The sequence below is a fragment of the Mesocricetus auratus genome, unplaced genomic scaffold (genome assembly GCF_017639785.1).
Source record: "Mesocricetus auratus isolate SY011 unplaced genomic scaffold, BCM_Maur_2.0 Super-Scaffold_100029, whole genome shotgun sequence".
Taxonomy (NCBI): domain Eukaryota; kingdom Metazoa; phylum Chordata; class Mammalia; order Rodentia; family Cricetidae; genus Mesocricetus; species Mesocricetus auratus.
This window is the reverse complement of record NW_024429210.1, coordinates 10436376-10451472: the sequence shown is the minus strand read 5'-3', so window position 1 is coordinate 10451472 and position 15097 is coordinate 10436376. Positions and strand designations below refer to the sequence as shown.

Here is a 15097-nt window from a genome sequence, read left to right as displayed (position 1 = left end):
GGGATTAAAGGCATGAGCCACCACCACCTGGCTTATTTTGTTTTTTGAGACAAGATTTTACTTTGTAGCCCAGGCTAGCCTCAAAACTCCTGTCTCCTGAGTACTGTGATTACAGGCGTGTGCTTTCATTCCTGGCTAGTAGGTAAGATTTCTACTGGTTGACTTCATTTATCCTCCAACTATATCTCGTTTTCCACGCCTTTGTTTCTGACTCACTAAAGGTTAAAGGAAATATGAGTGTTTGATTATTCTACACATAGCGCTTCAGACACCAAGCAGATCCACTCTAAAGCTGAACGTGAGTCTCTCTTCTGGTCTCCAGGTCCCCATTGTCATCAATATTGAGGGAATGAACATTTTAGGACTGGTCCTTTTTGCCCTGGTATTGGGAGTAGCTCTAAAGAAGCTAGGCCCCGAGGGAGAAGAGCTCATCCGGTTCTTCAATTCCTTCAATGAGGCGACGATGGTGCTGGTGTCGTGGATTATGTGGTGAGTGTCACTCTGCCGTCTCTCTCCCTCTGTCCCACCGAGTCTAGGAAAGATTTCAGTAATCCGGGTTATCCTGTGTGACACCTGGCCTCATGCACGGTGTGTAGTTGATGAAACATAGGCCACTCATGGTACAAGATGTGATGGGTGGACCGATGAGATGGCTCACTGGCTAAGAAAATCTGAGCTTGATCTTTGGAACCCGCAGTGGGAGGAGAAAATAGATACCTCAGAGTTGTCTCCCAACCTTCATCTGTACCAAAACATCTCTCTCTCTCTCTCTCTCTCTCTCTCTCTCTCTCTCTCTCTCTCTCTCTCTCTCTCTCTCTCTTCTCTCTCTCTCAACACACACACACACACACACACCGTCATGATGATGATGATTTAGATATTTTAGAAACTAATGCTAGGGCGGTCATCTCTCCTCTTGTCTGGCTCTCCTGGAGGAGTGGTGTGCACATAGTTTCTGTGTGATGTCCTTGTCTGCCACCACCATCCACGTATGGGTTCCCGTGTTGGCCCATATGTTTGCCATGTCCAGTTTGTAGTCTGCCTCACGAAAGGAGGTTCTTTTATCTTCAAATGATAGACGTGAAGATTGGAGGACACTTGTTAGTGTGACCTTTTATAGCAAAGAGGACAGACTCATCTCTCCCTGCTTAGGTAAAACTCAGCATTGATCATTTATGAAAACTTCTAACTTCTGAGCACTTCTCTGTGTCATATTAACGGAAGGAGGAGTGCTCAGTAAAAAATCACCTACTTGATTCCTGGCTCGAGGATAATAATCTGAGCCTCTCCTTCAAAGCAACTTCCCTGAAATCAGGCCAGCCCCAGTGTCTTCAAAGCTCTTCTGCACTTCACCTGCCTCAAACACCACGGCCGTAAATAAACGGCTTGGGGAGGAAGAGGTTTGTTTGGCTTACAGTTTCACATCCCAGCCCAATGTGAAAGGAAGGCCCAGCAGGAACTCAAGCAGTGCGGGAACCTGGGGGCAGGAGCTAAGGCAGAGGTCATGGACAGCGCTGCTGACTGGCTTGTCCCCGTGGCTTGCTTAGGCTACTTTCCTTTAGAATCCAGGACCACCTGTCCTGGGGTGGTGGCCCTGCCCAAAGTCAGCTGGGACCTCCCCTGTCACTCTTCCATCTAAAATTATACTATACCACAGGCCAGTCAGGTGGGGGCATACTCTGAATTGATGTTCCCTCCTCCCAAGTGATTTAGCTAGACTGTGTCAGGTTGACATTAAAAACTGGTAACACAGGCCTAAGCAGACCTCTGGATTTTAGCCTCTATCCATTAGTTGTTAAAAACTAGTTTATGCTTTCACATAAACAATATTTCTTATTGTCGACAGTATAATCCCCGGCACTTTTCTCTTCTCTTCTCTCTCTCTCTCTCTCTCTCTCTCTCTCTCTCTCTCTCTCTCTCTCTCTCTCTCTCTCTCTCTCTCTCTCTCTCTCTCTCTCTCTCTCTCTCTCTCTCTTTGTCTCTCTTTCTCTCTCTCTGATGACTAAGGTCCCAACTGAGCTGGTTTTAGGAGAAATTTAAGACTGACAGACATTTGAAGCTGAAACAAACCCAGACAGGATCAGTGGTGTTTCTCCTGCCCAGTGTAAAAATCACATAGTCCAGTCTCACAGTAAACACGCCACTTCGCTTGACTCTCGTTCTGCGGGGAGAACTGTGGTTTGGTTTTTTGAGGTAGGGTCTCATGTAGCCCAGGCTGGCCTCAAACTTGCCGTGCAGCCAAGGATGATCTAGAACTCCCGATCCCCATGTCTGAATCTCCCAGGTACTGGCAGACCTGCTTTCCCACTACTGAGAACAGTGTGTTTAAACTGTGAGAGAAGGGGCAGCCGTGCAAACAGGCAGTTCACACACGGGAAAGGTGTGCTCACGACACATCCTAAGGGGAGCCTACCCCTGCTCAAATCAAGTAATAGCGAGTTGGCTTTGTCAGGAATTGATGAGAGTGAGAATAGGCACTTTTGACCTCAAGGGCCTGCCTTCAAAAGTCATGACAATGAAACCGTCTTTGACACAGACACTTCAGAGAACAATTCAGCACCATTTACTAATGTTTAAAATGTGCACACTTCCGCGTCAGCAGAGCCCCCCCCCCAGATGTCTTGACTTAGAGAACGCAGGCACATGGGCACCGACGGGTGTGTTTTCAAAGATGAAATCCTTGGAAGAAAACAAGACGCTTCCGTTCTGAGGGAATCCTAAAAGCAAGGCCATGAGCTCTGATGCCTGAAATCCCAGCCTGTGACAGGTAGAGGGAAGGGGATCGGGAGTTGAAGGACAGCCGTGGCTGCCTGTGTAACCCTGTCTCAAACCCTCCTTTGAAAAAGAAAAAAGTGTGGCGAAGGTCAGAAACAACCCGAATGTTTATCGGTAGCAGGCAGGTAGATAAACAAAATGGAGTGTTACATAAATGATATTCTGACATACACTACAACATGGAGGAGCCTTAAAGGCATTAGTCTAATGAAACAGGTCCCAGAAGAACAAAATGTGTGTTCTGCTTTTGTGTGCCACAGGCTGGTTGGGGTGGAGGGCGTGGGAGCCGCAGTTCCTTGAGAACCGAGCTTCACTCTTGAATGATGGAAGCAGTCTTGGTCTGAATGGTGGTGATGGCTGCCCCACAATTCCAATGTACTTTGTGGTGATCAACTCTACTCATAAAGGTGGCTTAAATGCTAATTTGGGTGTGTATTTCATCACAAGAAAAGGGAGCTTTCTAAATACTGATAGGAAAATACCTTGTTAACATACTGTGGAGTGTACATAAGTAAATTCACATTTAAATGCATTCCTGCCCATCTAGGGACACAGGAAGGTGGAGTGCTTGTCTGAGGAGGTAGCTGACTTGAGGATGGTTCTGGTCCCTCACGAGGGGAAGCATTCTTCTCGAAGATGAGACCTAAAATCCCCAACACTGTTAGAATGTCTGTAGAAAGAAAACTCAAGCAGCCAGTCACTGCCACCCTCCCCTGGTGCCCAGGGGCTGATGTGAGAGACGTCACACCTCTCACCGTTCTGTGCCCCTCGAAATCTGGGAGGCATTATTAAGTACAAATTAAAATTTATAGATTAAAACAGTTGTAGGATTAGTACTGAATTGATATTAAATTTATAGAACTGACTTTTGTTCTTTATAGTTTCGAGAATTTATTCCTTTTCTCACAAAAAAAAAAATCGCAATCTGGCAGTGTTCCCAGAACATCATTGTTAATGACTTTTTCCCACGGAATCATGTCTTCAAAACCAAAAAGAATGTGAAGCCTCACAGAAGCCCTGGGCTATGTTCCATTTTGTATCACAGCAGTTCTGTGAAATTCTTGTCTTTCTGAGTTCCCAGGGCAGGTCTGCGCAGAGCCGAAAGTCATCTGCGGTCTCAAGGCCTTTAATTTGCCCTGTAGCTGGTAGCCATCCATTGGTCAGGAACCTATGTAGAGCCGGCTGTAATGGCACATGCCTGTGAACTCAGCTCGTGGGGGCGGGAGGGTGTCAAGCTCCAGGCTAGCCCAGACAGTGCAGTGAGACCTTGTCTGAAAGGGCCGAAAGGGGAAGGGGAAAACTGAAAGACTGTGTGTGTGTGTGTGTGTGTGTGTGTGTGTGTGTGTGTGTGTGTGTAACACTGAAAGACAGTGTGTGTGTGTGGAGGAAAACAGTCTACGTGATGAGTGCACTCACCCGCTGAGTGACCATCTCCATTTCATTCAGTCATACAACCTACTTATTAAAAAAAAAAGTCAGCCCATAGGTTTTTTCTGTTCTTAAAGTAACTCTATGCAGAGATGAAAATAACCCAGCCCCTCCCTGATGAATGTCTGTGCTTATGACCTAGGTACGTACCCATAGGCATCACCTTCCTGATTGGAAGCAAGATTGTGGAAATGAAGGATATCGTCACGCTTGTGACCGGCCTTGGGAAATACATCTTCGCATCTATCTTAGGCCATGTCATTCACGGAGGGATTGTCCTGCCTCTTGTCTATTTTGCTTTTACACGAAAAAACCCATTCAAATTCCTCCTGGGCCTCCTCACGCCATTCACAACGGCCTTTGCTACGTGTTCCAGGTGAGTGGGCTTGGGATACCTTGGCTACTCAGAACCATATGGGCACAGAGCCAGGAGAGCTTGGCTCTCCTGGGACATTTTGTACTGAGGCAAGATACGGCTCTTGGTTGAATCCACATGAATCGTGGAATAAGTGGATCCTGGAAGTCATGTCTGAATCCTTTGCGGCTCCATAAAGCCTTGTGTTACACTGGGAAACTTTGGAAGAAGCCCGCTATCCTCCTTATTTCAAGGGAAGAGAGCCAGAAACTTGCTAGGATGTAGGGAGCGATTTTACGTATCCGTAAGCGCTGACCACTCCCGTGTGGGTGTGTTCACGGGTATGTAGAACGAATGGTGGTAAATAGAGCTAGGGGAAGGGGACTCTTTCTCTTTGGGTTTCGGTTTCTGACCTGGAGAGCAGCGTTGGTTCCCAGCTTTCATGGCTTTTCACGTAAGTGATTTCTCTCTCAGTAAATATGGGACATCCCTAAACTTGTGTAGCTTTAATATTTCTGCTTCACTGGGTGTTGCTCACGGCAGGCCCTGGCTGGGAAGGACCGTTTTTCACGCCTGGTTGTTTTACATCTCATCTCCAGCTCGGCAACCCTTCCGTCTATGATGAAGTGCATCGAAGAGAACAACGGCGTGGACAAGCGGATCAGCAGGTTCATCCTTCCCATTGGGGCCACCGTGAACATGGATGGGGCAGCCATCTTCCAGTGCGTGGCGGCAGTGTTCATCGCCCAGCTCAACAATGTGGACCTGAACGCAGGACAGATTTTCACCATTCTGTGAGCGCTATTCCTAACTCCGATGTAAAAAACAAAAACAAACTATTTTGTGATTTCCTATGGAAAACCAACCTCACCATTATTCACTATGTCTTTTGTAAGACAGCAGAAAATCCCATCACCGTCATCCCTCATTACTAGTTTTCTTGCTGCTGGGACAGAGTGCCCAGCAGGAAGCACCCTCAGGGAGGGAAGCTGCATTTCAGCTTATGGTTTGAAGGAAGACAGTCTGTTGTTGTGGGACGCTCCGGAAGCCTGAGCGCGGGGCTGTTTGCTCGCATCTGGTTGAATAGGGACATGGGGAGAGATGTGTGCTGCCGTGCTCCGGGATTCCCGCCTGGGTCCCCTAGACACGGAGCGTCTATTAGTTACAGCGCTATCCGTCAATGTCCAGGGCTTATCATTGGCTAGTTCTGTCTCAGGTATTAACCCATGACTACTGATAAGTATATTTCTATAAGGTCTTATCTTACTGAGAATGCCAGACTTGTGTTCTCTCTGGGGATCACAGGGCGACTCTCCACCCTTGACTACATTTCCCAGAATCCTCCTCGACTCCTAGTCCCGCCTATCTTGCTTCCCTATTGGCCAGCAGTGATTTACTTATCAGCGTACACACAGAAGGACTTCCCCCATCACTGCCATTCAGCTGGCATTTTCATCTTTCCTTTTTTATGCAGTCTACGGATGGTGCTCCCCGACTTTAGGATGAGCCTTCCCATCCCAGTTAACCCTTTCTATAAATGTCCCCACAAACACCCCCAGAAGTGTGCCTCACTAAGGCTCTAGGCATCTCCCAACCCAAGCAAACTGACCATCCAAACCATCTCTCATAGGAGTGTTGGCCACAGGACCTCCTTTTCCCCACAGAGAATGGGTAGTGGTGGTGGTTGGTTTTTGCATTGCTATACAAAAATATTTGTCAAAAATAACTTAAGACACTTAAAACTTAAAAGGCGTGGTTTAGAGAGATTTTAGTCCGTTGTGGTAGAGGTGGACTTGTTTACATGGTGACGGACAGACAGGCAGGATATAGGTCAGCACAGGGGGCAGGTATAACCTTTGAGGCTGATTCCTAGTTAACTACTTTGGCCAGCCAAGCCCCACCTCCCAAAGATTCCACAACCTTCAAAGTACAGCCACCAGCTGGGAAACAAGTGTTAAAACATGAGCGTGTAGGGGACATCTCAGGTTCAGACCATATCACTAGTGTCTTGTCTATAATTTGTACATGTTTTCCTCTATACTTCACATAATTTCTAGATGACTTACATATTCAATATGATGTAAGCGCTATATGAGTGGTTGTTAATAGTGTATCATTAAGAAAATAAGAAAATAATCAGCCGGGTGTTGGTGGTGCACGCCTTTAATCCCAGCACTCGGGAGGCAGAGGCAGGCGGATCTCTGTGAGTTCGAGGCCAGCCTGGTCTACAGAGTGAGTTCCAGGACAGCCTCCAAAACAATACAGAGGACTGCTGTCTGGAAGAAAAAACCAAAAAGAAGAAGAAGAAAATGAAAATGATCTATAGATGTTGAATAGCAGCAGTTTGTTTTCACTGTTTTTGATCTGTGCTTGGTTTAATTTGTGAACACGAGATGTGAGGTCTGAGTGTACTTGAAAAAATGTATCGTCTCTTTAAGGCCTAGAGCAGTGGTTTTTAACCTGTGGGTCGCAAATGACCCTTTCTCAGGAGTCACTTATCCAGTATTCTGCATGTCAGATACTTACATTATGATTCATGGCACTGACAAAATTACAGTTATGAAGTAATAACGAAAATAATTTTATAGTTGGAGGTCACCACAGCATGAGAAACTGTGTCAAAGGGTCACAGCGTTAGGAAGGTTGAGAACCACTGACCTAGAGTGTGTGGTTGTTAGTTACAAGTCCTGGCTGCAATGCTGTGTCATTCTCTGGGCCCCCTCCACGCTCTGTGTTCATGACTTTGCTTTTCTGTACCCTAGAGTGACTGCCACGGCATCCAGTGTTGGAGCGGCAGGTGTGCCAGCTGGGGGAGTCCTCACCATTGCCATTATCCTAGAGGCCATTGGATTGTCCACAGATTACCTCTCTCTGATCCTGGCTGTGGACTGGATTGTGTAAGTAGCTGATACCAAGGATCCGGGAATAAAAAAAAAAAGTCTATCGAGGCCTCTGGGTACTTGATGCTTCACTGGGCCTATAGCACGCAGAAGCTTAAAACCATCCTGTAGGAGGAAGTCTGATGCCGCCATTAAACATGTGACTTATTAGAGGCGCATACAGATGAGGTAATAAAAGGGCAGTTTACCACACCGCTAACCACACCCACTTTAGGCACCATCCCTGTTTTGGACAGAGTCTATAGTTAAGCTGGCAAAACCAGATTTAGAACTATAAGAAGTCAGCAGTTGCTAGGAGCTGGTGGCACACGTCTTTAATCCCAGCACTTGGGAGGCACAAACAGGCAAATCGCTGTGAGTTCGAGGCCAACCTAGATTACAGAGCGAGTTCCAGGACAGGCTCCAAAGCTACACAGAGAAACCCTGTCTCAAAAGAAGGAGGAGGAGGAGGAGGAGGAGGAGAAGGAAGAAGGGTAAGACAAAGAAGAAGAAGACGAAGAAGAGGAGGAGGAGGAGGAGGAAGGGGAAGAGGAAGAAGAAGAAGAAGTCAACAGTATAATAGTTAAGAGCCCGTAAACATCCATGAGTGGCATTTGACGTGACCATTCAGAACTTGCTTGCAGTATTCTGTAGGTGCCATGGGCTGTGCAGGTGATAGCAGAGTGGAGTCATAGTGATCGGAGGAGTGGTTGGCCCTGGCCTGCAGATATCCAAGGAATGGTTTCTATGCCAGGAGAGCATGCAAAAGCACGTTGTGCTTGCACTCAGGAGATGCTAGGTAAGCAGAAGGCCAATCTGCTGACCCCGGGGCTCCTTACAGACAGAGTGTCTGGATATTGATGGCTTGAGCCTTGTGACACCTTTGGCAGGTATAAACCTCCTGTTCTATAGAAAGGTTGACTAAGGTGGTGTTACTGAAAGACAGGATCAAGGGTAAGCTGAGGCCTTGAGCCCAGGCCTTTCTGCGTACCTGCTCTTGTAATTACAATAGAAGACACACCAGTCATGGTGAGGGCTAAAATCAGCAAGCGTGTGTCCAGTGGGGCCGGTGGGACAGCATTCAGAAAATGCCAGTGAGGAGGACAGTCCTGCTGGGCTGGCCACAGCCAGCCTGAGAGAAGCTAATTTCAGGTACCTGGCACTCGGTCTGCAATGGTGCTTGGAAATGGTAATCTTTCCAACTCAAAATAGCACTGCTGAGTTCTGAGGGCTCTTCACAGAAATGGGGCGAAATGTCCCATAGAGACTCCTGTGTTCCACACACCTCATCAGAGGAAGCGACACCCCTGGGCTGGGCAAGAGCAGAGCGATGGTAGGGGTCGTGTCCTTCCAGCTGCCTCCCGCGCCTGGGGAATGTATGTCAGAGCTGCTCACCTGAGGAGGGAAGTAGCACCTGCTGGATGCCCCGCAGAGGCCTGTGGGTTCACAAGCCACGCGCAGTCGGGGCCAGCCCTCCAGTGCCTTGGGGAGGATCACCGTTGTCAGGATGGCCTGACTGGAGTAGATGTCGAGCTAACACGTGCAAAGTAGGCTGCGGGAAAGCCGGGGTTGTTTTCTACGAACCGCTTGCCCACAGCTGTGGAATGCACACACTGCTGGCACCAAGGGTTGCAGCGGGATTGACATTCTAGTGTTCTGTAACACTGTGGGGAAGAACTCAGCACAGAGTCGTGTCTGCTCTCTTCTCCCAAATGCAAGCAGAGTTCTCGGTAGCGGGGTCCGGGTGACCTGTAACGACCGTGTGGGAAGATGGCTGGGAGCAACTAGATTGCGTTGCTCAGATCGACTCCCAGAGCTGTGGAGTAATACGCACAAGCGACTTGTCTGCTGCCCTCAGCTTCTCTTTTTCCGATTTTTTTTTTTCTACAGCAAGAATCTGTTACTTTCCCAGATACTGCCCAAAGAAAGGCGATGTAGAGCAGATCTGTTAGTGTGAGCCTCCAGCAGGGCTCCAGGAGTGTCCTGATGAGGGCACTGAGGAAACGGAGAAAGGACAGACAGACAGGCACAGCAAAGGCTGGGGTGGAGAAGCCACACACCCAGGAAGTCAGCGCTGTCAGTTAGATTCAGCTGACCGGGGAGGCAAGGTTGTTGCAGACTGCTGAATCAGGCCGCAGAGTTCATGGCTCAGAGCTGGAAAGGAGGCAAGTTTAACTAATCTCAGTAGGAACAGTCTACAAGAACAGACGCCAGGCCATGAGTGTGTATATATGGGAGTGTTGGGGGTATTACACTACAGTGTGTGTGTGTGTGTGTGAGAGAGAGAGAGAGAGAGAGACAGAGAAAGAGAGAGAGACAGAGAGATAGGTACAGTGTATATTTTCTGTACATACTGTCAACACCCTCACATGGACCAGGGGAAGACTTTGCCAGCCTTTCTGAGGCCTCACGTGGGGAAGGCTTTCCCATTCCCATGGTCTGAGTCACTGGTGTCCTTGATGTAGCCATGCCCATGTAAGACAACACGCATTCACTCAGGACTTCGTTCATTCCCTACAAGACAATGAGTGTCCCTGTGGCCACCGGCCTGCTTGTGATGGGGACTCTGGGTCTAACACCAGCCATCTTCCTTTCCTGTCTCCACCAGGGACCGGACGACCACTGTGGTGAACGTGGAAGGGGATGCCCTGGGGGCCGGCATCCTCAACCACCTGAATCAGAAGGCCCTGAAGAAGGGCGCGCAGGAGCTGCAGGAAGTGAAGGTGGAAGCCCTTCCCAATTGCAAATCTGAGGAGGAGACGTCGCCCCTGGTGACACACCAGAACCAGGCAGGCGCTGTGGCCGTCGCTCCAGAACTGGAATCCAAGGAGTCGGTGCTGTGATGGGGCTGGGTGTCGGGCCAGCCTCCTAGTTACCAGCAACCCACCCTGGTAGCCTACCGCATCATTTAGACATGGGCGTGGCCCTCAGAGACTTTTCGTCTCCCAAGCAATGCTCTGGCCCAGTCACCAATTTGAGGTGATCCCTCAGAACAGGCACTGGGCTCCTGGGCCAGGACTGATGACTGAGGACAAAACACTCTGACATTTGTCTTGACCTAAGTGGAGCTGTAGATACATCTTCAATCTATTTGGAAGCACCCCCACCCCTGAGCTGCCAGGCCTGGGGGGATTCCAGGGTCTTGGAGGCCTGGGGGTAAAGGTCAGGGGAATGCGGATGTATTCTTCGTTGTCCCCAGCTAACGCTGCGTCTGGTGCTTTCTGGGCAAACCAGAGCGGTTTATAATTGTCACTCACACTGTCTCATCAACAGTAGGCATTGAAGAAGCCCCCAGATTCTTAGACTGGGCTGGAATCTGATGAGCCAGCACTCATGTTAAGGAATTGTACTCCACCTGTCTGGGTGACTTCCAAGGGACCGGAGGTGCTGCCCGGGTGTCAAGTAAGATTTACTCCAGGTGGGGGTAAGCACAGCTGGGGTCCCAGCTTGAGCAAGCCCCTTCCAGTTCTGAGGTTGGGGAGAGATGAGGGAGCATCCTAATTAGGACAAGACGGGATTGTTCCCATCCGAGACCCAAGGCACTCTTCTGCCTCCTTCCGAGGCTGGAGCCTCTGTCAGCACTTCCTGTCTGTTTCCATTCTGATTTGGCAACAGGCCCTAAGATGTCTTTCTCTTGGGGGGCGGGGGCAGTCATTGCATTGCTGACCCATATTGACTGGTCAGTGTATTACTACAGTTTGACTAGGTCCTCCCTAAAGCACTGCAGAGCAACGAAATAATATACTCCCCCAATGAACGCGTGCACTAACTGAGGGGGGGGGCTCTGTGCACAGGCCCTGGCTTCGGTTCCCAAAGTGTCTGGCCTGTGGTAAATCTCCCGAGTCTGATGCTACCTGCCTCTTACCTACTTCATTGCGATCTGGTAAGGCAAGCTGTAAATCTGTGGAAACTACCATTTTGCTTCTTGAAAGTCAAATTCAGCCAGGCTGTGTGGCGCACGCCTTTAATCCCAGAACTCGGGAGGCAGAGGCAGGAGGATCTTTGTGAGTTCGAGACCAGCCTGGTCTACAAGAGTGAGTTCCAGGACAGCCTCCAAAACTACAGAGAAACCCTGTCTCGAAAAACAAACAAACAAACAAACAAAAAAGTCAAGTCAAATATCTGTAAGCGCCCAGTGTACCCAGGAGACAGCTTTCTCCGTGGAGGCTGCCTGCTGGTTGGTAGGAGTGGCTGTCCTGAACAGGACTGTGTTCTCATCACACTTCAGAGCTTGCGTTCTGAAGAGTCGGGTGACATTCCATGCAGCCTCGTCCCTGGGGTGCTACCCACCCTCTACCCATTGTGACAGTCCCACCTATAACAGGAGACTGAGCCCCTGAGCCATTGGTCCCCGTCCTCTTGCTTTCCCTGGTGTGTGTACTGCCCCACGTACTCGGGACAGGCCGTGAGGGGCTGGGGACGTTTCCAGGAGGAACAGAGCCCAAAGTGTGAAGGCTCAGCTCTTTAAACCAGCAGAGCCACTCCACTCTGCTGTGGGGCCAGCAGTGACCACATACCAGGGAGAGAGTGGCCAGACCTTGTTGCCAACACTGTTTTTAATGGGATATCAGTCCCACGGGCTGATTACGAATGAGCATTTGGTATTTTTTAAGTTTCAGTGAATCTTTTCCTCAAGTATTTACATATATTTTATGTATGGGGTGTGTGTGTGTGTGTGTGTGTGTGTGTGTGTGTGTGTGTGTGTGTGTGTGTGTTTTAACTCCAAGCAAGTTTGAGTTTGGGTAATAGAAAACTAAACTACATATTATGTTGTTGACATCCCGATATTCCTGTTTCTAAAGAACCTTATTACGCAGGGATTGGACCTGGACGGCGAACTGGTTAGACACTCGGGTCCCAAACTGGACCCTCAGTAAGTAGTGCTGCCATGGTCTGGAGGAGGTTCTTCTTTGTGACCAACTTGCACCGTCCTCTTGGAGGACAAGAGGGGCCAGTGCCATGCCTCCCTGAGCTCTGGCTCCGGGAGGAGTTGACGGAGTTGGGTAACGAGGAAGATCCCACTGCAGCCGTCTGAAATGTCTCCTTGCTGTCTTTCTAACATTGTTCATCTCTTGATGTTTTGTGTATGTGTGACACTTGCCTTAAAATATAGCACAGCCATCAGAAGTGAGTACCGTGTTCTCACTGGCTCCTGCCTGTCCCTCAGTCCTGGGTGTGATGGAGCTGTCCGTCTTCTGGGGCAACAACCTGGGACAGCTGAATACAGTTTCCCTTCCCTTTCCAGCCAGCATGAGTCCCTGGGGCGAGGGGATGCTGAAGCCTCTCTGAGAACTGGTGTCACTAGTCCTCTGTGGCCACCCGCCTGCAACTCATGACTATCAAGCCATGTGTTGGTTTCCTGCTCCACACCGTTAGGGCTCTGGCAGAAATGTGTGTGTGTCTGCTACAAACCTCTAAAGTGTTGTGGATCAACTAGGTTGACAGGAGTTAGCTAACATTCATGCTAAGCCAAGCATGGGAGCAAGAACAAGCCCCAGGTCATCCGTTACTGGGCACATCCCTGTTAGGAAAGTTGCCCATGCTTGCACTAGGCTCACCGCCACACCTGTCTTATTCTTGTCTTGTATTTTGAAAAAGAAAAAGCTGTTTTTGTTTTCTGAGATAGGGCATTACAGTGTAGCCTAGGTTGGCCTTGAACTGGTGAGAGAGACTCTAACCTAGAGCTTCCTGACCACTGGGGTTTCAGGCACCCAGCATCCTGCATCGTCTGGTTTCCAGGGACATCCCATTCCTGCATAACAAGGAACTCTAGAGGCTCTGGAGAGGGTTACTCTGCAAGCTGGCACCAGAAGGTGTGGTTTCCAGACCCTACGGCTCTAGAGAGACAGACCTGTTCTGGCCTGGGTATCGCCAGCTCTCCATATAGCATGGAAGCTGGCTTTAATTTCAGGCCAACCACAAAGGATGGAAGAGTTTGCCTAGATCAAAAGCCTGATGGGATCTGTGACAACGATTTAGACTGCTTCCTGGAGCCTTGGGGTGTTCTGAGTTTGAGATTGCACCTGGTGACTCAGCTTTGCCAGGTAACCAGAGCAGGAGCAGCTGTCCCAGTGGCTCAAGCCACCTTTGTCTGGGTCATTGAGCAGAGGTCTCTTAGAACTCACCTGCCCAGAGGAAATTCACCATGCATGGCCTAGAACACATGGCCAGGAGGAGCATAAACTGTCAGTTCTTGACTCTGCTGTTAGCTTCTCTGCGGTGCTGGGCACAGTCGCCCCCCCCCCCAATGCCTCAGCCTCCTCAGACTGAAGTGTGGCTCACACCTGCAGTAGCAACAGGCCACTGTGGAGAGCAGATGAGCTTCATGGCTGCTAAATCATCAGGAAAGTACCTGGTACACAGAATGCATTGTGTGCAGCCTGAGCCTCACACTAAACAGTGGCCAGAGATGTTCCTCACCAGCGTGTGGCCCTTTGCGGCTGGGCCCATGTTTGGTAAATTGCCGGGGGGGGGGGGGCAGTAAGGAGACAAACATCTGGTTACCCAGATGGGGTGCCAACAACAGACCAAAGAGATGATCCCACTCAAGTCAAACTTGGGCAACAATGAGTTTAGTCAGGGTTACATACAGAATCATGGGTAACTTATGGACAGCTACACCACCCAAGAAGATAGAAATACCTCCCTTCCCCACAACTATTAACTGCCTGTAAATCTTGGAGCATGGCCTTATGAGCTCTCCCCCTGCCCCTTTGAGATGGGAAGTTAATAGGTTCAATCTTGAGTAGGTCCCCATTAGACAAGCAGCTGCTGACACAATGGTCATGCCATACCTAGAAGGCGGTGCTCCACAGCGTTCCACCCTTGTCCAGTTCCCATTCCTGCTACCCCCTCTTCCCTGGTGTTCCCCGAGCCTTGGAAATGATACAGATGTCCCATTTAAGGCTGAGCACTCAACAGCCGCCCACTCTCAGGACTCTGATGACTTACAAGTCTCTACAGTAACTGCTACCCTTCATAAAAAGAAGCTTCTCCGTCTAGAGATGATGGCAACGCTCATCTATGGACAGAAGCATAAATATTAATTAGAAGGCAATTTGATGGTTATATTCAGTAAGCAAAGCAGCAGCAATAGCTCCCCCACTTGATCGTATAACCTCCATCCAGATGTGACTTCCCTAGTGTAGAGTAGGCCTTAAGTCTAACCAGAAAACAGCTGGCTACATAAAAATCATGTCACTACTGAAACAGTCAACTGGTAGCATATAGCACACGGGATCCATGACTGACATACAGCACACGGGATCCATGACTGACATACAGCACACGGGATCCATGACTGACATAGAGCACACGGGATCCATGACTGACATAGAGCACACGGGGTCCATGGCTGACATACAGCACACGGGGTCCATGACTGACATACAGCACACGGGATCCATGACTGACATAGAGCACACGGGATCCATGACTGACATACAGCACACGGGATCCATGACTGACATACAGCACACGGGGTCCATGACTGACATACAGCACACGGGGTCCATGACTGACATAGAGCACACGGGATCCATGACTGACATAGAGCACACGGGGTCCATGGCTGACATACAGCACACGGGATCCATGACTGACATAGAGCACACGGGATCCATGACTGACATACAGCACACGGGATCCATGACTGACATAC

General features: G+C 49.3%; 1 protein-coding gene across 1 annotated transcript in view; it reads left to right on the top strand.

Moving 5' to 3' along the window:
• The window catches only part of Slc1a4 (solute carrier family 1 member 4), a 32110-nt gene extending 19542 nt beyond the window's left edge, over nucleotides 1–12568 (top strand). The window contains exons 4-8 of the mRNA XM_040733183.1: nucleotides 323–489; nucleotides 4346–4579; nucleotides 5158–5352; nucleotides 7321–7455; nucleotides 10046–12568. Coding sequence (XP_040589117.1) covers nucleotides 323–489; nucleotides 4346–4579; nucleotides 5158–5352; nucleotides 7321–7455; nucleotides 10046–10280 — 966 coding nt within the window. The 3' untranslated portion in view covers nucleotides 10281–12568. The remainder of the gene's footprint in view (nucleotides 1–322; nucleotides 490–4345; nucleotides 4580–5157; nucleotides 5353–7320; nucleotides 7456–10045) is intronic.
• Nucleotides 12569–15097: the final 2529 nt, after the last annotated feature.